Source organism: Lepidochelys kempii, chromosome 20, assembly GCF_965140285.1.
Source record: "Lepidochelys kempii isolate rLepKem1 chromosome 20, rLepKem1.hap1, whole genome shotgun sequence".
Lineage (NCBI taxonomy): Eukaryota > Metazoa > Chordata > Testudines > Cheloniidae > Lepidochelys > Lepidochelys kempii.
In genome coordinates, this window is record NC_136399.1 from 2,959,579 (window position 1) to 2,982,674 (window position 23,096).

General features: G+C 63.6%; 1 protein-coding gene across 4 annotated transcripts in view; it reads right to left on the reverse strand.

Moving 5' to 3' along the window:
* Positions 1-1,715: 1,715 nt before the first annotated feature.
* The window catches only part of BAZ2A (bromodomain adjacent to zinc finger domain 2A), a 33,896-nt gene continuing 12,515 nt past the window's right edge, over positions 1,716-23,096 (reverse strand). For 3 of the 4 annotated variants that reach the window (XM_073318970.2, XM_073318969.2, XM_073318971.2), the window contains exons 2-29: positions 22,357-22,494; positions 20,094-20,621; positions 19,209-19,394; positions 17,876-18,097; positions 16,869-17,057; positions 16,696-16,756; positions 16,477-16,585; positions 16,167-16,268; positions 15,609-15,825; positions 14,907-14,968; positions 14,711-14,776; positions 14,400-14,606; positions 13,793-14,047; positions 13,368-13,582; positions 12,018-12,092; positions 10,865-11,027; positions 10,439-10,498; positions 10,166-10,304; positions 9,520-10,073; positions 8,776-8,986; positions 8,190-8,345; positions 7,950-8,107; positions 7,328-7,611; positions 6,824-6,956; positions 6,443-6,589; positions 5,936-6,168; positions 5,663-5,806; positions 1,716-5,199 (exon numbers count right to left, since the gene is read on the reverse strand). In XM_073318970.2, the coding sequence (XP_073175071.2) occupies positions 5,031-5,199; positions 5,663-5,806; positions 5,936-6,168; positions 6,443-6,589; positions 6,824-6,956; positions 7,328-7,611; positions 7,950-8,107; positions 8,190-8,345; positions 8,776-8,986; positions 9,520-10,073; positions 10,166-10,304; positions 10,439-10,498; positions 10,865-11,027; positions 12,018-12,092; positions 13,368-13,582; positions 13,793-14,047; positions 14,400-14,606; positions 14,711-14,776; positions 14,907-14,968; positions 15,609-15,825; positions 16,167-16,268; positions 16,477-16,585; positions 16,696-16,756; positions 16,869-17,057; positions 17,876-18,097; positions 19,209-19,394; positions 20,094-20,621; positions 22,357-22,492 (5,181 nt within the window). In that variant the 5' untranslated portion in view covers positions 22,493-22,494 and the 3' untranslated portion in view covers positions 1,716-5,030. The remainder of the gene's footprint in view (positions 5,200-5,662; positions 5,807-5,935; positions 6,169-6,442; positions 6,590-6,823; positions 6,957-7,327; positions 7,612-7,949; positions 8,108-8,189; positions 8,346-8,775; positions 8,987-9,519; positions 10,074-10,165; positions 10,305-10,438; positions 10,499-10,864; positions 11,028-12,017; positions 12,093-13,367; positions 13,583-13,792; positions 14,048-14,399; positions 14,607-14,710; positions 14,777-14,906; positions 14,969-15,608; positions 15,826-16,166; positions 16,269-16,476; positions 16,586-16,695; positions 16,757-16,868; positions 17,058-17,875; positions 18,098-19,208; positions 19,395-20,093; positions 20,622-22,356; positions 22,495-23,096) is intronic. The other variant, XM_073318972.2, reaches the window with a different exon arrangement.

The window sequence follows — 23,096 nt, forward strand, 5'->3', positions numbered from 1 at the left end:
TGCAGCAATTCTGGCTTCCAGCACCAGGGGGCGCTCTCTGGCAACGTTAGTCACATGATGCACAACCTGTGGAACTCATTGCCAAGGGACGCTGTATCAGCCACCGGCCGCTGTCAGAGCCAGGATACAGCACTAGCTGAACCATTGGGCTGATCCACTGAGGCTGTTTCTTTGTTCTTAAGCCATGGGGGTGAGGGATTCAGGGCCAGTTTATCAGCAAAGGGTTTGTCCAGAGTAAGGAAACACATCCCAGGGTGAGCAAGTCAGCCTGGGACTTGGAGCCCCAGCCGCGTCCAGGCTGGAGCACCGTTAGCTTGGGCGTGTCCGTTTCCTCAGCGGTTTCGGTTGGATCTTTTGCCCAGGAAAACAAACAAACCATTTAACCCTGGCAGAGCAACTGTCGAAGCCCAGGACGTCAGGGCCAGATGCTGAGCTGCCCCGCAGTGCCCTGCATAGCACCCCTGCTTGGGCGATGCTCCCAGTACCAAGAACAGGCTGAGAATAGGCGCCAGTGACTCTGGCAGGAGGGGGAGGTGGTGGTGGTTAGGGACAGTGTATTCAAGACTCCTCTGCAGCCCGGCATGGGCTCTGCCCCCCGCCCCAGGGCAGCGCTCACCAGCCGGGACCCTGGGGCTACGCTGCAGCGGGTGCTGTTCTGGAAGCGGTCTGAGACCGAACGTGCTCATGTCACAGCAGGGCCCAGGCTCACCCCTACTCCAGCTGGGTTAATTCAGCACAGGAGAGACGGGAGCCCGCAGCGGGAACCAGGCCCTTCTCGCGCGGCCCAGGGGGCTGCAGCTGGGGCCTGCGGCACCAGAGCTGCCAGGCTCCCTCCCTGCGTTCCCAAGCCGAGGGGGCGGGCAGGGAGGCCGGCGGAGATGCGTCAGAAGCAGCTGCCCAGGCATGACTCAGCGGGTGCAGGCAGCCAGCCAGCCAGCCCGCCAGCCCCCTCTGCAGCAGCAGCAGCTCCCCTGCCAGTGGCCCGGGGGCTAGTCGAAAGGGACATGGGTGGGAGCCACCAACGCCTGGCCGCATGGGCACAGGAAGCTGGGGGGGGGGGGCAAGAGGCCTGCGTTCCATTCCTTGGACTGCGTGCCTGAATCCCCTAGGCAGCTGAGCTGAGTTTTCTAACGGTAACAGCCTCATTTACCCACCAGCTGCGTATTGGTGCAAGGCCCCACCCTGGGAGTGCTCCAAGCCCCACCCCAGGGAATTAGGGACGGGGCTACGCACCCCTTGCACCCCGTGGAACCGTGCTCAGCCTGGAGGAGCGAAGAAAACGGGCCCCAGCCGTTACACCAGGGCAAGATCTGGGCAAGGCCGCCGTATGGTCCTTTGCCTGCTTCCTTGTGCGGCTAGTGAAGCCTGGGGATGAGATTTTCCAGCAGGGGCTGGAGAGGGAGGATATGGCTCAGCGCGGAAGGGGGCTCCCGGGGAATTTTTAAATGCCCTGTAATAAAATGAGGGAAGGGAGCTTCTACTCCTACCAAACTGGGGGGGGGTGGGGGGGGAGAACCACAGGGAGAGGAGGAATTTTTTCCTACAGCTCACATCCCTTTGACTCCATGCTCCTAACTCTCTTAGGCATGGCTTCTGCCTAATCCCCGTTCCGCCTTCCCAACACGAAGGCCAAACTTCGGCCCCGAAAAGCCAGCCGAGCTGTTGCCCCCACCCCCATCCGCCCGCCCCCACCAGAAACACCCCTGACGCCGCCGTCTCTATCAAACGTGGGTTTGTTTTTATTCTCGCAACTTGACAAGCACTCTCTACGGCTGCACTTGTGGGAACATCACATGGCAACAAACAGGAGTTAATCTAGAATATTTTTTTTTTCCTTTAAACCTTATTAAAAATGAGATTGGTCCTAAAAATATAGAAAGAAAGAAATTTAAATTCACAAAACCTGTACATTATCAAAAAGCCACTGAACCACCACGCTGGGCTATATAAAAGAGAGCCAGTCCGGATCCTTGTACCGGGAACGTGAGAATATCTTTCTTTTAGGGCGGCTGGTTCTTCCTGTTTGATCAGACAGAGATGGGGGGGGGGAGAGAAGAGGGAGGGCCAGTTCTAGACTCCCCCCCCCTCAAAAAAATGTAATTTCCAAAGCCAACTCATTAAGGGTTAAAAAATAAAATATATTCCACATCTTACCCTTTCTCTTACTTAGTCCAGAACGGATTTCTACCCGCTGGTGCATCCCCCGTAAGGAAGCATGGACTGGCGGGATTTCAGACACGTCTGGATTAATTTGGGGGGGGGGGGGATGGCAGGGGCTAAGAGGGAGGGTGAGGGTTTACAATTCAGGGCGTCTTATCAGGGAAAAAAAATTTTTTTAAAAACCAACACCACCACACCCTTACAGAGACTCTAAAACTCGCCCATGACAAAAACCAAAACAGAAACCTGACAGCTCCCAAATAGTAAAAAAAACCAACCCCCCCCCAAAAAAAAACAAAAAAAGTTTGTTACCGCGCCGTTATTTAGATAAAATATAAATATTTATGCATAATATAAAGTCAGTTCAAACAGACTTCAAATCCACCTCTTCTTTCAAAGCAAAAAAACAACATAAAAAGGGTTTGAGGTTATTTGATAGAAACAAGGCTACTTTTTAAAGACGAGGGGCAGGGGGTGGGGGAATGCATGACAGAGGCTGCTTCCATCGCAGGGCTTCCCACCCCCCCAAGGTAGGTTGGTTGATTTCAGTGCTTGTGGTGAGTGACGACAGGCTGGGGGGGCGGGGGGGGTGCCCCAGCTGTCCCACAGCCGGACTGGACTCTGAAGGGGGCTCCCCTGGGGCCCGCCCGCCAGCTGCCCCAAAGCGAGTACCCGTAATATCGTGGTTTGAGGAGCTGGGGGGCAGCCAGGGGGTTGATTACCACACCATCACTCCAGCTCCGTGACTCTCCATCCCCAGACTTGGCTTAAGACTTGGGAAGGGCAAGGGCAAGGGACCCCACTTTCCAGAAAGGCCTGGGGGAGACCAGCAAGGGCCGCAGAGTGAATGAGCAAAGGGTTAATGGGGGCCATCGGCGGGGGGAGTTATTTCCAAACAGAACAGGCCGGGGGGGTTAGACAGAACCCAGCTCAGCCTCCCCTGCCTAGATAAGGCCTGGCCGGCCCCTGCCCCCACCCCCAGCATTCACCAGCAGACTTTACCCTCAATACTGGGGAGGTGGGGGGCGCAGGCTGCAGCTAATCCATGCAGCAACCGAGTGCCCACCCCCCTTCATTTTAAGCTGGGTGCCTAGCCCCCCTAGGCAGCTGGGGAGGATTTGGGGGGGGGGGGGGAAGAGAAGCAAGCCTTCACCTCCAGCTCTCCCGCACCCGAGCCAAGGACGGGGTCACGGGGCAGAGGGAGAGACTCTCCATTTGGACCCAGGGGCCTGGGCTCCCTGCAGTGTCGGGAGCCAGGGGCCTTTCCCCTGCCCTGAGCAGGTTGCGAGGTTGGCCAGCGCCCCCAGTGCACCTTCACCAAAGGCCCCCCAAGGTCCCCCAGGCCCAGCGAGCGGCGGCGCTGGGGAGGGCGGGGGGGAAATGTAGCCTTGAGTAGAGGCGGGGCCTCCCATGAGCTGGGGGCGGGGCTTGTACACTGGGGGCAGCGGAGTCCTTGGTGCCAGCTGAGCCATTCAGGGGCTTGGGGGGGGGGGTGTCGACCACCCCTTTGGCCCCCGCATCCCGTTGTGGGGCAGCCGCCAGCCCAAAGGGAGGGGTCCTGCCCTGCTCCCCCTGCAGGTTCTTTGCTACGGCGAGGGGGGGATGCGTGCTGCCTGCGAAGAGCACACAGGGGGGTAGGGGGGCTGGGCCCCCCCCATGGAGTGCAAACCCACCAGCTTGGGGAGCGAGGGGGGGCTGAAGGAAGAGGAAACACCACAAGCCCTACACCCGGGGGAGGGGCACAAACAGTCAGGGTCCGAGGTCAGGCTGGGATCCCATGAACAAGCCCAGGGCACTGGGGCTGGGGGGTTTCTTGCTGAGGAGCAGAGGCAGGGAAGGAACCCCCCCGCAGAACCACCGCCCCCCCCCCCAGCTCCAGCTCCAGGCCATGCTCAGCCCAGCCCAGCCCAGGGCCCTGTGGGTGTGTCAGACACCGACCCCCACACACAGATAATAGGGGTGGGGGGAAGGGACAGTCCAACAGGAGAGAAGGTTCTGACCCAGAGGGGGGTGGGTGGGGGACACAACAGAGGGACACCCGCTGCTAAAGGGTCTGCCAGGGTAGGGCCTGATGGGGGAGAGGGAGGGGCCTTTTTTGGGGGGGGGGGGGTTGGAAGAGGGTTAGGGTTAGAGAAGGAGGTAGTATAAAGGTCCCGGAAGGAAGGCATGGGAAGGTCCCGGAAGGTAAGGGCGAGGGAAGGAAGGCATGGGAAGGTCCCGGAAGGTAAGGGCGAGGGAAGGAAGGCATGGGAAGGTCCCGGAAGGGAAGCAGCGAGGCAGGGGGGAGGGGTGTGTGGAAGCAGCACGTCTCAGTGTCATTGCGAGCGGGTCCGGGCGTGAAGCTCGACGCGAATCTCGAGGAGTTGAGTTCACTTTACTGGCCATTAATGCCTCAGGGACAGCGCACAGCGGTACTGTCCTCATACACGTTCACTACGAACTATTGCTATATTAAATACTCCCAGCCAAGGGGGGGGGTCTTTCCTCGTTTGCCGGGTCGGGAGGTGGCGAAGTAGAAAAGGAACCCGACGAGCGATCGCCCGGTTTCTTTCTTTTTTGGCTTACACAGTCCGTGAGTCCGGGTGGCTGGGGGGTGGGGTGGGGGGGAAGGGAGCAGCTGGACCGTGGAGACGCCCCGTTACCCCAAGCCCCCTGGTGGTGGGGGGAGTGGGGGGGCCTTTTCCACGCCACGTCGGGACCAGCCTCCGTCGGGAATTCAGCAGGCAGCGAGATCGGCTCCTGGGGAGTCAGTTCTTTTGCAGGGGGGACGGGGTGTCTCTCCCCACCCCACCCCGCACGAGACAGGTCTCAGGTCAGGAGCGTGGAGGGAGGGGGGCTCCGTCCCCCCACACAAGCCCCGGGCTCCCGCTTCACGGGTTAGGAGCGTGTTTTCCCTGATAAAATTCCTCCCACCGGCTCTCGAAGAAGCTCCGCATGGCGCGCCCGGCCTTGCCCACCTCCGAGTCGTCCTCGTTGAAGGTCTGGCAGTTGTCGAACACCCGTGTGGCGTCGGCAGCGAACTCCTCGCAGCTCACGTATCTGGGGGGAGAGGGACTGAGTCACCCCCAAGTGCCCCCCGCCCGGATCACAGCAGCCTCCAAGAGCAGGGAACAGAGTCTCGGGGTGTCTGGTCCCCTATGCTCCCAGGATCAGATCTCCTGCCCTCTGACTCCACAACCGCCACCCTCCCCCATTGCCTGACCCCCCACCCCATCCCCCATCCTGGCTCTTTCCCTCTATCCTCCCCCCACAACAGCAGTTGCCCCTCTGGCCCAGCGACACCTGGGCAGTGACCTGCAAGCCCCTGGAAAGAAGGAGGAGAGGCCCCCGTGCCAGCCCCACACAGCCAGATGGGTGCAGGTAGGTTCTTAGTCCTTGGGGCCAAGCGGCCCAGGGAGGGTCGCACAGCACCAGCCCACAAGCTCCATGCTTCCCTTTGGCTCCTCGCAGAGAGTCCCCCGCTCCCCAGGAGGAGAGCAGAGCCCCCCACCCCAGCACTCACTCGCCCCGCAGCAGCCGCGTCCGCATGGTGGCGAAGTCCATGGGGTTCTTGATGATTTTCCTGTAGCCGGGCACCAGCCGGGGGTTGACGGGCTCCAGGAAGGGCCAGGCATCCTCCTGAGACTCCATCTCCATCAGGATGATCCTGCAGAAGGGAAGGGACATATACCAAACTGGGGTGTACAGTGTCCCTCCCGCCCCCCAGCTGGGACATGCACATGACCCCCCTCATCAGGCCCCGCCCCAGCTGGGGGGCACACCCCAGGGTACGTACTCGCAGAAGGTCAAGTCGCTGCTCTGGCCCCGTGGCGACAGTCTCCTCCGCTTGGAGGGGGACAGGCCCTCCCCTGAGTAGCGGGGCACCGACAGGGTGTCACGCCTCCGCGGCAGGACCCGGCGCCCGGGGCTCTCCTCCTCCTCCGGGAAGCCCCCCCCAAAAAGACGCCCGCCTTTCCGCTTCTTGCCCCGCCTGGGCGAACTGGGGTCGTCGTAATACTCGCCTCCTGCCTGCAAAGAAAGAGAGACTGGGGGAGTCACCCGCTGGGACCGGTCACTCCCTCCCACAACCCGCACATTGGGGAAACTGAGGCACAAGGGGAGGCGCTCCTCCGAGGTCACACAGCCACCCCCCAGCAGTCCTGGCTCCCAGCAGGGGACCGTGCTGAGAATGGGGTAGGGGAGAGGGGGCATTACCTGGCCTCAGAAAGATCTCAGTGAGGGGGGCAGCCAGGCTCAGCCCATGCACAGGTCGAAGGCCAGCTGGGCTCCCACGGGAGCGTACCTGGGAGACGCAGACGGAGCAGAACCAGTCCCCATCTGGCACCTCCGTCATCCTGGGCCGGTGGCAGTAGAGGTGGCAGCCGCGGTCGCAGCCATCACACAGCAGCAGGTGTTCGTCATCGTCCCCCTTTCGGCACACCAGGCACGTCTAGGGGGAGAGGGGAATGCGAGGTGGGCAGGCTGAGAGAGGCCCCCAGCCCCCGACAGGAGCCCAGCCCAGCCGGGCATTTATGTCTCACCCTACTAGGCCCATCCAGCCCTGACCCCCTCCCTGCCTCTGCACTGGGAGCATGGCTCCCCCAACAGAGTTCCAGCCCCGACTCTCCCTCCTGCAGCGGGGAGTTCCACCTCTTCCCTGCATGACCCCACCCCAACCCCTTACCACTTTGTTGACCGACTTCTCCCAGGCGATGGATTTCTCCAGCTGGTAGATGCACAGGGAGACCTGGGCCGCACTCCGGCACCGCTCCAGGGTCTGGCGCCACGTCCGCATCCGGGGAGTGATCTCGTAGGCGCTGGGGGGGCACGGACGGACACTCAGTCTGGCACATGGAGGATGCCCTGACGGGGAGCTGGTCACATGCTAAGTAACCCCTCACTGCCACCCCGCACCCAGCCCTGGGGAGGGGGCTACTGACCAGGTTGTCCAGAGAGGGAAACATAGGCATGGAAAGACAGGGATTCGCCCAAACCACACAGCAAGGCAATGGCATGGCTAGGAAGAAAACCCAGGAGTCCTGGCACCCAGCAACTCCCTGCGTTAACCCACTAGGCCCCACCCCCATCCCAGAGCCAGGAGAAGAACCCAGGAGTCCGGGCTCCCAGCCTGTGCTCTGGAGTCTGGTCCCGGAGGCCCCTGTTGCCCCCTCACGGGCCAGGCACTTACATCTCCGTGCTGCCCAGGTCCAGCGCCTCGGGGCTGCTCAGCACGGCCTTCTCCACCACCACCTCATGCGGGGGCCACAGCGGCTCCTTCAGGTACCGGCGTTCCATGTTCTGCTCCAGCGCAGCCAGCCGCAGGACGGCCAGGTCCAGGGGGTTGGTGGCCTCCCGGCGCGGGGGCAACCCCTCCCGCCGGTTCTTGAGGGTGATGTCCTCCAGGGCCCCCACCTTGTGCTCACAGTACTGCAGGTCGTCCCGGGCCGAGTCGGGGCTCGGACACGTCCAGCCCTGGGGGGAGGGAGAGCCTTAGAGGGGGGCCGGGATCCCCTGCACGGATGCCAGCCGGCTTTACCAGCTACCCAGCAGCACCTGGGGCTGCCTTGGGGTCATTCGTCCAGGTGCCAACCTCTTGAGCTCACAGCCCCGCGGGGGGACCCTGGAGTCTGGGCAAGGCAGCCGGACCCGGGGAAGGAGTTCGCGGGAATGACCGGGCAGCCGCCTGGGCCAGGGCCCCCATCCCCTGCACCAGGTGCACCCTGCAGCACCCAGGAGGCATGCAAACCGCAGCACCCTCTAGCTCTCCCAAGCTAGAGCGGGGGGCGCAGGGCGGGGGCCAGGCTCCTCACCCGGATCTGCAGATCCGCCATCAGGACCCGCTGCTCCAGCTCTTCCACCCACTGCAGGAGGGCGAGGTCCATCTCGTAGGCCCGCTCCGTCACGGACCACCGGGCCAAGGCTTCCTGAGACACGGGGGGGCCGGCGGCCTGGGGCTGGAAGATGGGATCTGAGCAGGAGAAAGGCAGGGTTACAGCCCGGCATCCTCCCCCCTCCCCCCCACCTCCCCCCGCCTGCCGGCGCGGCCTCACCAGCAGAGGTGCGGGCGCAGACCTCGTGCAGATACTCCTTGTGCTTGGTGAGATGCTTGTGCAGGGCCTTCTCGCGGATCCCCCGCGGGTGCAGCGCTCGGGCCATGGCCTCCAGCTCCTCCGGGTCCTTGAGCCACCACCAGCCGCTCTGCATCTCTGCAAGGCAGCGAGGGAGCCGGCTGAGCCGGGGGAGGGGGGACCCCAGGGGAAGGGGACCCCAGCAAGGAACGGGAGACGATCCGACAATCCCCACCACCCCGCAGCACGGCAGGGAACGGGACCCAGGAGTCCTGGCTGGCACCGAAACCCAGCTCCCTGCCTTCTGTCAAGACGTGGGCGAACGTGGTCTCCTGCCACCCTGTGCTTCACCCGAGGCTGGGTGCCCCCAGTGAACGGCAGGCTGAGGGAAAGACACAAGAGGGAGACCCACCCTCCCCCAGGCAAGGAAGGAAAGTCTGGATGGGCAGAGAGGGTGGCACTGGGGGAAAAAGCCATGCTGGAAGTGGCAGGTGGGGAACTGGGCTGCCCCGGGGGAGAAGAGAAGAGCAGGGCTGGGGGCATTGCTCAGCTGCAGGGGGATCCTCACCTGGGGGCACGGGCTGTGCCATCAGCTGGGTGAGATACTTCTGCTCAATCTGCTTGAAGAACTTGGTTGGGGGCCGGCCCCGGCGCTTGGGCTGCCCCGGCGGCTCCTGGGCATTCTCGGGTCCGCCCCGGCCCCTCGGGCACGTGCTGGGCACCCTGGGGCTGGCGTGGACGGGCGTGGAAGCGAAGGGGGGAGACGCGGGGCCATTTGGCTGGGAGGAGAGAGAGCGCAGGTGAGAGGTGCCGGGTGCACAGCCCTCGCCCCAGCCCTGCCGCCCCCCCCCCCCCCGGAGCCAGTCCCTCCAGCCCCCCAGGGGCTCGGAATCCAAGTGACCCATGTCACAGGGCTCCCCTCATTTCCCACGGGCCTCGTCTGTGCTCCTGCCCACCCTTCCTCCCCTCACAGCCACCACCCTACTCCTCCCTGGACTCAGCCCCACACCCTCAGCCCAGGCACCCCGTGGATCCGCCAGGCGCCAGCCAGTTCCCCTGACCCCTCCCTGGGGCCCAGATCCTGCCGCAGGGGCTAAGGGAAGAGGATGGGGCAGCTTTTCAGCCCTGCTTAGAGCGACACCTACAGGGGCCAGAGGGGAGGGTCCCTTTGGCAGTGCCAGCTGACCCTGTGGGCACAGTGAGTCAGGCGCCTGCCAAAGGAAATTGCTAGGCCCCCCCACCCGTGTCCCATTCCACTAACTCTTTTCGCGCCCACTCCAGCAGTGGCCCCAGGCACCCTGCCAGCTCTCACCTGCCTGCCCGTGGCCTTGGGCTGGTCCCCGGGGTGAAGGCTGTGAGGCTGGGGGGCTGCTCGCAAGTGGGGCTCCTCCTCCGAGGTAGCAAGGGGGGCAGCGGCATGGCAGGGAGTCCTGGGCAGTAGGTTGAACCAGGGCCCCCGTTTCTCCGCTGTCTCTGGGAAGCTCTCCTCCAGGGTGGGCACCTCGGGGGCAGGGGGGCTGGGGTCCCCCTTCCCGGGGCTGCTGTCCGGGGTGAGCACTGAGCCGTTGAGTAGGGACGACTGCGTCTGGCTCAGCCAGGACAGGAAGGCCGACTGGCTCAGGTCGTGCTGGCTCTGGCAGGGGGGCATTGAGTCCTCCAGGAGCCCATTGAGGGGCGGGGGCTTGGGCCCGCCCGGCCGGGCCGGCTCCTCTTTGCTTTTCCGCGGCCGGCCCCGCGCCCGGGAGGCTGGGCAGTTTGGCCGGCCAGGGATGGGCACCGTGACCGGTTCCTTCTTCACTGGGGAGATCGCCGGGGCCGCCTCTTTCTCCTCCTCCTGCTCCGTGTCCTTGGGCCCCTCCTCCGTAGCTGCAGGTGGGGGTGTGGGAAGAGATCAGAGCCATGCAAGCCCCTCCGCTCCAACAGCCCCCACTCCCCACGAGGCCCCCGACTCAGCTCACCTGCCTCGGAGCCCTCCACGAAGATCCCGCCCAGGTGGGGCAGGACCCAGTACCGCCTGCGGTAGCGGTCCTGGCCCAGTGCTGCGGCCCGCAGCGTCTGCGAAGCGTGAAGCAGCTTCTTCCGAAAAAACATCTGCCTCTGTGGGGGTGGGGGGGGGAGGAAAAGAGGGCAGAGAGGGTGAACCGGGGGGAGGTATCGTCTGCTGGGGGCTGTCCCGGGGGATCCAGAGCCAGAGGCCGGAAGCTCCCCACCCCAACACTGGCCAGCCTTACCTTGGCTAGCTTCTCGATCTGTCTCTCCAGCTCGGGGACGCTGGCTGCGGGAATGCTGGCCTGAGCGGGAAAAAATGGGACAGTCAGGAGGAGTGAATGCCCACCCCCTTCCTCCGGCTCTGCATACGGGACCCCAATGCGGATGGGGGGGGGGGGGGAAGAGAGAGGACAGTCCCTCCTTTAACCCCTTCAACATCAGCAGCTCTGGTTCACCCTCGTGCTGTCGCCCCTATGGTGCCCCTGGGGAAACTGAGGCACCAGGGAACGAGACTTGCACGGGCCAGTGGTAGAGCTGGGACAAGAACCCAGCAGTCCTGTCTCCCCCATTGCCTCTGCTTGAACCCCTAAAAATGACACTGCCTCCAAAAGCCAGAGGCGAACATCCCCACTCCCCTCGCCTGGGGCCTGGCCCTGCCACGCAGCTACCTCCTCATCCTTGCGGGATTTCCGGCCCCGGCTCTCTTCCTCCTCTGTCTCCAGGCCCCTGGTCTCCTCTGGGAGCCGGGAGCTGCGCCGCCTAGGCCCCTCGTCCAGGCCCGTGATCTCGGGTTCCGGGCGGCCCGTCTTCTTGGCCAGGGCGATTTTCAACCTGCCGAGCCACACAGGGAGCGTCCTGAGCACCAGCCGGGGACACCGACTCCCTTCCGCCCCTCGGGTACCCACGTGGGCGGAGGGCAGGTGCACAGTTTGGATCCAACAGGCCGGGAGCTCAGTTTTTGCCCTCGCAGAGCGGATTCAGCAGCGTACAGCCTCCTTCCAGTTCACCAAGACGCCTGGAGCCCCTCTGCCCCCACCCCATACATTTCTCTGCCAGAAGTAAGGCTGGGCATTTAACTGATCCTAAAATAGGCGGTCAGTTCATCAATCAAAAATTGCCCAATATTTTAAAGCACTGACTTATTCCAACTATAAACCACAGGCGTTCATGGCCTCCCGCAGGCTGCGCCCGAGATCAGCGATCCCCAGACAGACTCGAGAGCCGCAAGTGGCTCTTCAGTGTCTCCCCCGCGTCTCTCTGCGACACACGACATTAAAACACCGTGTGACTTAATTATTGACCCGTCTAAAGTATCAGCCCGTCAGGATGCTTTTGTTATGTTCTTAACCGACTGCAGTTGATGAAAGAATAATACAGCAGAATGACGGACTGGGTGAGAATCATATAGAAATAAAAACTAGATACTCTTTAAATAGGGAGTACCTAGCGCTCTAGTCCATGGACCAATGAATTCACACGGCGGTGGCTCTGCTGGGCAATGCAGAGCGCTAATTTGGCTCCTGAACCACTGAGGTCTGAGCATCCCAGCTTAGACATTGGTGCTTCATTCCAAACGATGAGCTACTCGAGCTCAGAACGGAAAATGTGTTGAAATGAAGTTCCAACTGATGAAAGATGCAATCGCAAGGGTAGGTCAGCGCCTACTTCAGGGCATCTCGCTGGAATATTTAACTCTGGTCGAATAATAGGCAGTCAGTTGACATTATCTGGTTAATCAATTGCCCAGAAACTCCGCCCCCAGCCAGCTCCCAGCCTCCTCCCCGACCCAGCCGGCCGCCCGAAGCCCTCAGGAGCACCCACCTGCGCAGCTTGCCCTCGATGATCCATTTATTCCTCCTGTAGTTGGACATGTTCTCCAGAGTCTTGTCGATTTCACTGCAAGGACAGCCCAGAATTGAGTTAGGGGGAGACCCGCAGAGTAGTCCCGTCCAGACCTCTCCCCGCCCCGCACCCCCTGGGGAAGGCAAAGGAGCAACACCCACCAGGGTGCCAGGCCCGGATCTCACCTCCAGGCCCAGCCCGTTGAGTCCCTGCCCATCACGTGCTCGGGAACGGTTCAGAGCGTGTACGGCTGGGGCGGGCGGAGCACAGCCCATAGACTACGAGTCCCAGCATGCAACACTCCCACCTGGATTGAAGCAAAGCTTCCCACTCAGAGCCAGATGGCAGCACTGCATTCTGGGACTTCTTGTCTACAAGCCCACTGAGCGCTTAGCTCAAACCATGATAGGATATCTAGTTTCCCTGACCTGCACCATTCCTAGGGTCAAGGCAACCTAATGCACGCTGGGATATGTAGTCTCCCTATCCGGCACCATTCCCCAGGCTCAATGCAGCCCAATGCATGCTGGGATATGTAGCAGAGTAGCGGCCGTGTTAGTCTCTAAGGTGCCACAAGTATTCCTTTTCTTTTTGCTTGGATATGTGGTCTCCCTGGGCTGCACCATTCCCAAGGCTCACGGCAGCCCAATGCACGCTGGGATATGTGGTCTCCCTGGCCTGCACCGGCCCTAGGCTCACGGTGGCCCAATGCACGCTGGGATATGTGGTCTCCCTGGGCTGCACCATTCCCAAGGCTCACGGCGGCCCAACGCACGCTGGGATATGTGGATTCCCTGGGCTGCACCATTCCCGAGGCTCACGGCGGCCCAACGCACGCTGGTATATGTGGTCTCCCTGGCCTGCACCGGCCCTAGGCTCAAGGCGGCGCAATGCACGCTGAGATATGTGGTCTCCCTGGCCTGCACCATTCCCGAGGCTCACGGCGGCCCAACGCACGCTGGGATATGTGGTCTGCCTGGCCTGCACCGGCCCTAGGCTCATGGCGGCCCAATGCATGCTGGGATATGTGGTCTCCCTGGCCTGCACGGGCCCTAGGCTCACGGTGGCCCAATGCACGCTGGGATATGTGGTCTCCCTGGGCTGCACCATTCCCGAGGCTCACGGCGGCCCAATGCACGCTGGGATATGTGGTCTCCCTGGCCTGCACCGGCCCTAGGCTCACGGCGGCCCAATGCACGCTGGGATATGTGGTCTCCCTGGCCTGTATCACCCTGTGAGAGGCAACAGCTGGGTTTTGCTCCCGGTTCTAGCCCCCACCCCCCCAAGGCTGCAGGGCATAAGCGGCCCCACCCAGCCCCCGCTCCTCACTTGATGATGAGGGCACTGCCATTGAGCTCGTTGACCAGGAAGGCCAGGATGGCTGCCTTGCGGTCCGGGGGCAGCGCCTGGAAGGGCTTGGTCCGCAGGCCGTGGCATAGGTCGGCGTCGGCCCCATAGGCCATGAGGAAGCAGCGCAGGATCTCGGAGACGGTGTCCCGGTTCAGGCTGATCTCGGACACCTTCTCCCCGAGGATCTTCAGGGACTGGGGGGGAGGAGGAGAAGGAGAGGCGTTAAAGCAGCGGAGGAGGGGCCAGGGGAGGGTCTTTGCTGGGATACGGGGGAGGCGGGATCCTGGCTGCACAATGCCCCAGCTCATGCAGGAAGAGTGGGGCCGGGCAAGAAACGGAACCTGGGTTTCCCCGGCCCCACGCCCGCCTCGTTCAGACAGAGTCCAGGGGGCTCGGCCACGTACCTGGCAGTAGGAAGGGAGGCCGGGGTCGTAGAGCGCGGCCTGGAGCAGCCGCACCAGCAGATCCTGCACCTCGCCCAGGCTGTCGTCCACGCCGAACAGCCCCTCCTGCAGGGTGCAGAGGCTGGGGACGTCCCGGGGCACCTCGAAGCCCAGCACCCGGCCGTAGGAGTGCAGGAACTCCACGATGGTGAGGCAGTCGGAGAAGGCCCCGCTGGGCAGGACCAGGCCAGGGATGCGGGAGAAGGCTGGCAGGGGCTGCGGGGGGTGGGAAGAGACGAGCGGCTGGTCAGCGGGGCCTAGTGGGTGGAGCAAGGACCCTACCAGGTTTCAGCATGGATTCTCTTCCTCCCCCCGGCCCCCCAACACACAGGCGTGTGATACTGGCCTCCCCACCCCCAAAGGGCCAGCGCAAGAGGCACCAGGCCCCATGCCCCGCATGGCGGGGGCCTCGCTCAGCCCTTGCCCTGCGGGGAGCCCACACCTGACCCACTCGTGGGAGCCCGGGGCAGCTGGGGGACGCTCCCCACAAAGCTGCAGAGCCAGACGGGCGCTAGCCTCGGGGTGTGGGGCCCTGATCTCCCCCCTCCCGCCAGGGGGTTCACCCAACCTGATGGTCGCCCAGACACATGTCCTCCGTGGGCTTCTTCATCTCCTCTAGGATCATCTGCTGCCGGCGCCGCTCCTCCAGCCGCCGCTGGGCCAGCAGGTTCTTGTCCACCTTCCGCACAGCCTTGGCCTTCTCCTTGGGCCGCCCCTTCTCCTTGGGCCGCCCCTTCTCCTTGGGCTTCTCCGGCCGCCCCTTCTCCTTCTTCGCCTGGGGGACAGACAGAGCGACCGGCACGGGGGCGAGTCAGGGATGCAGCCTCCCCCAGCTGTGTGTCCCCCCCTGCCCCCCCAAACAGGGCCCTCCACACCCACCTTGGCTTTCTTCTTGGCCTCCTTGGGCTTGGGCACTTTGGCCTCCTGTTTCTGTTTGTTCCTTGCCTAGAAGGGATGAAATCCAGCTCAGGTGGGAGGGGAGTCCCAGACTGAGGGGGATACCCTCCCAGCTCCGACTGGGTACCCCAGATGGAGGGGAAACGGACCAGGGAGCCCTCCCCAGTGCTGCTCGTACCTTTCGCCTCATCTTCTTCTTGATCTTGCTCATCTTCAGCTTCTCTTCGTCGCTGAGCACCTCTGCAAATTCGAGGGGGCGGGGGGCGGGGGAGAGAGAAGACTCAAGGGTGGAGTCTGGCACAGCCAGGGGGGAACGTGCACCCCTAACCCCACTCCCAGGCTGGGCACAGCTCCCTGGCCCTGGATTCCCGTGCCCCAGCAGCCACACAGGCCTCTCCAGGCCCTCGCCCCGCTGGAGGGGGCAGGTCCGAGCTGTGGGTGTCACCTGGCGGAGAATTCGTGTCTCCTGGTGGCCAGAAACGCGGCACTGGGAGCGCACGCTGCCTGGAAGCTGCCATTCGACTCGGCAGCGTGTGCCGAGATGGGGGGGACAGGAGCAAATTGCGGGGGGGGGGGAGACGGGCCAGGGGTTGCACTGAATGGAACGGATTGGGCAGAACTAGCGAGGCTGAAGTTTTAGGCCCAGCAATGAGCAGGCCCAAGCTCACGCCCTCCAGCTGGCAGTGTCTAAGCCGGACTCCTCCCTGGATGGTGCCTTTGCAGCTGGGGCATGCAGCGGGTTGAGGGTGGGGCCGGATCCAGAGTGATGCTGAGCAGCCCCGTCCCTGCTCTGAAATCAATGGGAATGGGCCGGCACATTGGGGCCAGTAGATGAGCTCCCTTAGAGCAAAGGGGCCGCATGACACGCGGGGCAGGGTACCTTGGGCTTCCAGTTTCTTCAGGAGCCGGGCATCGGTCTTGCTCAGCAAGTCGGCCATCTTGGCCTTGGGGGGCCGGCCCCGGCCGCGCTTCACCTTGGGCGCTTCCTTGGCCTTGGCCTTCTCCTTCTCCGCGTTGCGGGGGCGCCCGCGCTTGCCCGTGATGGCCTGGATGCGCGAGGGGATTTCCTCCTGGGTCAGCTTCACCCACTGCAAGCCCTGCATGGGAGAGGGGGGAGCTGCAAATCACCACTGGGTCTCCGCACCAAGCCCTGACCCGACCCCCCAATGCCCGCTCGCCTGGGCCCCTGGGGAAGTCTCCTTTTCGCCCGTGGCGAGGGCACCAGCCGGGCAGGGCGGCTCCGGGGAGCATGGGAGGGACTCCGACCTGCCAGCTGGGAAAGCCATGGGGCCCCGGGCCCTGCAAACCCTGCGCCTCGGGCGCATCCCCAATAAACGGGCGCTCGCCTCCGCCCCTACCCACCCCGCTCCCAAGAGAGGAACAGGCCCCGTGGCCAGGCAGAGCTGGCTGCAGCCTGCGCCCCAGGGAAGGTGCCCACCTCGGGCGTGTCCCGCTCCTCGTAGAAGTCGCCAACGGGCATGCGGGGGCTGAAGCTGAAGTGTTCACGCCGGACGTCCTGCACCACATTCCGGCTCAGGTACTGGGGGAGAGACAAGGCAAATGGGGCTGATCAGGCACCGGGACACCCCCCTCTGCAGCACAACGGGCAACCCCCCCCGGCCGACACTGGGCATCGTCATGGGGGCACCCAGCAGCAGGGATCTGCCCGCTCCAACCCGCCACGCCAGCCTCCCGACGGCCACGGGCGAGGGATTCCACCCTGGTCCTTGACGGGGAGAGAGGTTTACCTTGATCACCTCCGGGAACTGCTTCATCCTTTTGCCGCAGGGCCCGTAGTACCAGGTCTCCCCCTGCCAGCGGTGGCTGCCCTTCTTGATCCGCACTTCCCTCCTCCACCTGCGCGGGAAAGGCCCGTCAGTGGCCGTCCCCCACCTGGGCGGAGCGCTGGCCGTCCCCCACCCCGGCATTGCTCCAGGACCAGCCCCCGGGCGCGGGGCGTCACCTACCCGTGCTGCAGGGGGAAGCGAACCTCCTCCACCGTGGCAATCCGTCTGCGGGGGACTTCGCCTGCCAAGACAGGGGGCCAGTCACTCACTGCGCGCCAGCTGCTCGCTTACAGGCCAGGGTGGGGGCAGGGGAAGGGGCTGGAACAGCCGGGGGTGAACAGCTTCTCACCTACCCCTTGCTGACGCACTGAGCGGGGCGGCTGGAGCCTCCAGGCAGCTGTCCTCAGCCACTTCTTCCTCTTCCTCCTCCTCCTGCTCCAGACAGGCGGCTGGGGACTCTGGCTCCAGCGGGGGGCTGCGCTCCAGAGACTCCGAATCCTCCTCCCCTGGGTCGCCCCCGTCCTGCAGGTCTAAGCTGCTGTCTGCAACACCAGGGAGGGACAGAGATTCGTGGGGCAGGACCACCCCAGCTGGGGTGGAGCGGGGGATACGCTGTCTGCTGGGGTTATTTGCCAGGCTGCCACCCCATGCTGTGTCCCCCCACTCGAGGCAATCCCAGTGATTCGTCTCTGCCCCCCCACCCATGGGCAGGCCCTGGGACTCCCCTTTCGGGGCGGAGGGGGGTGACAGGATGAAACAAACCCTGTCACGTCATGCGGCGAGTCTGCAGCCGAGCCGGGACGGCAGCCCCGGTGCCGCATCACCTCTGCTGTAACCGCTGAGCCACGCTCCCTGCAGAACTGGAGAGGCCGGCTGCCAGACTGGGGCTCCCAATATGCCCCCTGCTAAAATCCTGACCCCGAGCCTTGCTGCTTTTCATGGTTCCTCTGGGATTTTTCTCCCCTGGCTGGAGCCCTTAGAACCAACCCCCCACTCAATACCCCCCGGCTTTCCACAGGCCCACTTCCCTGGGGGTACGCCGGCCATCTGTATCCACCTCTTAACCGGAGCTTGGAAGCTCTGTGGGGCAGGGATTGTCTTTTTTCGGGTACGTACAGCGCCCAGCACCATGGGGCCCCGGTCTCGGACTCCCAGGCGTTGCCGTAACACACAATACTAGGCAGGATTCCCCCCACGCCGTGCGCCCACCTCCCCGGAAGAAAGTTTGAGCCACTGGGCTGGAGATGACGCAGCGTCTGCTGGGACACGTAGTCCCCACCAGCTGTGCGCTTTGCAAAAGCAGCCCGGTCTGGCCCTACAGCCACTTGTAAGCCGGTTCCGCACCAGAGACGCCCCCTACCTTGCAAGACGGCCTCCCCCAGGACAGGGGGCGAGACGGGGCTAACGAAGAGCGACGAGGGGGCCTGGCTGTCGTCCGGCAGCAGGCTGAAGGAGCTGGAGTTGTTCAGGGAGGGGCTCTCGGAGCAGTCAAGGGTCGAGATGTCCGGAGCAGCCTCCAGAGAAGACTTGTCGTTCACCAGCTGGGAGTTGTCCATCTCGTAGAGATCTCCGGTCCCTGGGTCTGCGGGGTGGGGAAATCGGAGCAAGGTGCCTTAGGCGCGTCCTACCGGGGGGCGAGTGTTCACCCCATTGTGGTTAGGGTCGTGCCCGGGGAGCAGCTGGGGTGGGGTGGGTGTCTGCTTGGGAAGTTAAACCCACACTGAGCGCACTTCCCGTGATTCCAGCACACCAGGGGTTAACGGATTTCGCTGGCTCCAGCACACCAGGGGTTAACGGATTTCGCTGGCTCCAGCCACGCCCCCGGCTCCTTTGGGAACCGAAACCCAAGATGGCTGTGTAATAACCATCCCGGAAGCGAGTTGGGCTGGGTGACTATGTATAAGGAAGCCTGGCCCTTTAAACAAGGAAGCCAGGCCCGGTAACCCCACCCCTATTGGGAGAGATTTCATGACTCCGCCTACGAGTGGGCGGGATTCCACAGCCAGAGGGGTATAAGAGGCAGTGTGTGTCCCCAGTGCTGACCTGACAGGGTTAGGGGAGGAAGTTTGCACTTAGAAACCACGTGAACCTGGAGCGCTGTCCCTGGGGGTCTCAGCCCCACAGCCCACACCAGACACCGTTGCTGGGGCCGACTGGCGGGCCAAAGGGAGGTGGGAAGAGTTTGCCAGCACCAGAAAGGGACATTTTTCAAGGACCGGGATGGGGCCCAGCAAATAGTCAGCAGCTTCAGCGACGCCCTCGGCGCCAGACTTCCCAGCGGCCTGACCCCCCAGACCCGCAACACCAGCGGGGCAACAGGGCGCAGGCCGACAGAGCCTTTGATTGGTCGAGATCCAGCCCGTTTCACGAACCTGCCCCCTTACTTCCTCCACCCCTCACCCCAGATCGAAGAGGCTCTCTGAATACCTCACGCCCCCCGAGCGAGCGGCTCGCTCTGGTCCCGCAGCCGGCCGGCCTGGGAGCTTCCCCACGGACGGGGCACGGCGCGCCAGTGGGCCCAGTGTTGAGAAAAAGGCAGCTCACGTTACCTGCAAACTCGCCCACCCGCGATGCCCACCCCGCCCTCTCCAGATCACCGCCCCCACCCGCCCGCCCTCTGCCGATTTCACGCCCCAGGCCAACCTCCCGGGGAAGGGGGTCCACCCTCTCGGGCCGGCCGCCAGCCTCCCTACCTCTAGCCAGCGACTCGAAGGGCTCCAGGGGGTCTTCGCTCAGGAGAGGAGGGTCTGCCAGGGGACCGGCGATGGCAGAGGTGTCACCCAGGCAGCTCCCAGCGGTGTCCGGGGACAAGACGGAAGCTTCCTGGCTGAGCGGTTCCACACCTGTCCCGGACCTGTTGTAGCTGCACATTTGCAGGTCTAGACACGACCGGACCCCCCCCCGACCCCAAAGAGAACACGTTAACACAACCCTTCCGTCCCCCTCCCGACACAGGTGTCGGCACCCGCCACAGTCCCAGCACCCCAGGAGGGACCCCGCTTCAGGAGCGGAGCGCCGGGCGGCCCCGGTGCTGGCATAGGGCTGCCGTAAGCAGCCCTGGGTCCCGGGCAGCCAAGCCAGGCAGATGCTGCCTGGGCAGCTCCTGGACTGGGGCAGGATGTTGGTTATGGGCAGCTCAGCAGGGCTCATGCCACAGCCTCCCCCATGGCACAATTGCTGGTCCCCACCCCCCCAGACCGTGCTTTCCACAGCCCTGTTCGCAACACATCAAGTTTGCCGACTCGTCTCCTCCCTCCTTTGGGAGGGGGAGCCTCCCACCCGGCGCACCCCTCCTTACCCTCTCCCAGGTCATGGGCTTGATCTCCAACCCCTGCCCTTGGGGAATTCCCTGGGCACGTTGGGGGGGGGAGGGAAGGTGTGTGTCTGCAAGTGCAGAACGTGGGTAGGGAGCCAGGCAGCACTGCTGGGCTCCCTCCACCACTGCTGAAAAAGCCCTTGGCACGCAGTGCAGTGGGCCCAATTCGGAGCAGTCTCAGGGCAGCTCTACACCACAGCAGGGATTTGCGGGGGAGGCAGGGGGGTTGATTTAACCATGACCCTCCCCTGCCCCCACTCACCCGGCTGCGTTTCCTCCAGTTCCTTGCTGCCCATGAGTGCGGCGCTGGTCTCCTCGCCGGCAGGCGGCATCTCCTTTGCCGCCAAGGACCCCTCCGGGCCGGTGCCCAGCATGGGGGAGGGCTGGGAGGCCGCGTAGAAACCACTGGCGCCGTTTGGCACAAGCTCGAAGCTCTGATCCTGGAAGGAGTCGTACAGCTCCTGCGAATCAAAGCTCAGCCCCATGGAGCCAGAGGTGCCGTTGGCCCAAAACTCCTGGCCCCCCCGGGGGTTAGTGTTGTGCCCCGGGGACGCCGGCCGGGCGCCCCCAAGGATGCCGTTGAGCGGATACTGTCCGAGGCCGGAGAACTGGGAGACGCCGGGGGTCTCCTTGAGGCCGCCGGGCTGGTACGGCGGGTAGTTCCAGAGATAGTCGTATGGGTGGGGCAGGGTGGAGGCGTCGAGGGAGTGCCCGGCAGAAGCGAAGGTCCCTGAAGTACTAGTGTGAGATACAGTAGATAAGCCATTCCCGTTCATGTCGCCATTCAGGCCTGCCGAGGGAAAGGCAGAGCCGTTGGTTAATTGGCTGTGCTGAGGACACGGACTGGGGGGGTTGGGGGGAGATCCCGGCCTTCCTCTCCGCGGGAAGAGCCTAGGCGAGGGCGGGAAGCCAGCAGGCGTGCAGCAGGGATGAAGGATCTTCCCAGAGAGAGCTTAAAGCGTGTGGGGCACAGACCCCCCCACCCCGGAAACTCTAGGCCTGGGACAGCAACTGGGAACAGGAAGCCACAGAAGGGCTGTCCACGGGGAACACCTCGCCCAACCCAGATGAGGTCCTGCCGTCCAGTTCCTCAGCCCCCTAGAGATCACAGTGTGGAGGGCGCTGAGGAGGCCGGCTGCAGACTGACCCCCCAGCCCCATGCAAGCAAGTCACCCAGCCCAAAGCGGGGCCTTGGGAAGGTAGGAGGGTTTGTCTGATTTCTCCCCAGCTGCCCAGGTGTCTCCCCATGGGCTGCGGCAGGGTACTATGCCCCGTATGTTGGGACCCTCTCTGTCCCAGGAGCAGCAGGCCTCGGAGACCCGCCGTAGACAGGAACCACGCGGCCAGCCGCCCGTTGGCATCCGAGCCACCCAGAGCCATGGACGCGGGAAGTTTGGCAGCTCTGGCTCCAAACGCAGGGGGCTGCGAGCCGGGGTGGGGGTGGGGGCTCTTGCCCCGGCAAACGTCCCCAGGAGAGGGAGAACGCGGAGGTCCGGGTGAAACCTGCCGAGCGGCCCTGGTGTCCGAGCCAGCGCTGGAGTCCCGCGGGGATTAGCTGGCCCTTGGCTGGGCTGCTGGCGAGATCAGCTGACCAGCCAAATCCATGCAAAGACCCGTTCTGGCAAGTCGTTTCTTTTCTAGGATGAAGCAATCCCAAACAGAGCCCCATCCCCCCCGCTAATCCACTCCAACCCAGCCAGAATCCCACCCCCCCACACCACCCGAGTTCCTCTCCTGCGCCCAGCCCAGTGTCTGCCCCATGGCACAGCTGCCTTCAAACCGGGATAACTGTTCCTCTCCAGTGGCTGCCTCCTTGGGAGGAGGATCCCCTGGCCCAGGGCAGACCGGGCGACCGGCCCCCTCCAAGCCCCACCTTGCTGCTCTCAGCTCCTGGGTCTCCTGAGCCAGATGGTCCAGTCCTGCTCCCGCTGAAGCGAACCCAACGCCAACCCCCATGTTGGCTGGCCATGGACCAGGGACAGGAGTCTAGACACGGCTTCCTTCTTTCTGCTGCACAGGGGCTCCGTCCACTCCAGCAGGGGGTGCCCTCAGCACCCCCTCCCCCCCAAACTCCTTGGGACCCCCTGCTCTCTCAAGGGAAGCATCACCACCCAGAGGATGGCCTGGCCGGATCGGGTCCTGCCCTAGCCTGTGCACCCCCTCCTCCCTGGGGACTGGCTCAGCCCCTGCGTCCAGGATCCCAGCCCCCAGCGAACCCGCTGACCACATGCTGCTAGGACGCTAGGCACCAGTCAAAATGATGCAGGGTTTGCGCGGGAAGTGGGATCTAGTGGGCGAGAGCAGCAGGCCTGAAACCCAGGACTCCTGGGTTCTTTTCCCCCCCATCAGACACTGACTCACTGTGCAGCCAGTGGAGATCCCTGACTTGGCACGAGTGGGGGGTGGTCACTGCGGTTTGTTAAGCACCCCAGGGTGCTAGAGACCAGTAGAGGGTTATTTCTGAAGGGTGGACAGGCCAAAGGGTCCAAGCCCACTCAGAGGCCAGCCCCCCTCCGTGCACTCACCTTTCCCTTGCGGGGGGAAGTTGATAGGAGACCCGTTAGTGTAGGGGCTGTCCCCTGAGGAAGGTGCGGGCTTCAGTCCTGAGGCAGTGGGGACAGAGGGGAGGCCAGGGAAGTTAAAATGGTTGTTCGTTTCCATTTCTGAGGAGAGAAGAGACGAGACACCAAAGGGTTAAAAGTGCCCCGACCTGGAACCGCTGCCCGGGGGGGACAGGATCTCCCCCCCCGCCTACTGGGTATAATGCACCCAGACACCAGGCAGGGATCAAGGCCAGGTGGGGGATATTGTACCCAAGCTCCTTGACAGGGGGGTGGAGGTGAGGGAAGGTTGGATGGAAAACAAGCTGAGCCGGAGAGCAGCGCATGAAGAGCCCCCCCCGCGTCCCCCAGAAGGGGGCAGAACGGGTGCAAAAGCAACCGAATCTCAAATCGGTGGAAGGAAAGTGGACGCGGAAACCACGGTGCAAGTTCCCGGCCTGCGTGACGCTGACAGATGGAGGCTCTGAGAAAAGGGGCCATGTCCCCACTTCCCATCACCAGGAACATTCAGGGCTACAAAACTCCCTGCAGCAGCCCCAAGCAGCCAGCAGCCCTCCGGCAAACAAACCAACGTTGGCGTAAGACGGCGTTTCACTGCTGTGTTGGGAGCTTCGCCGAGGGAAGGGGGCTACCGAGAGATCTCACGTGCTCCCGGCCCCGGATTCGTTTTTGCATTAAACTCAGCCGCTCCGCTTCTGCTCCCA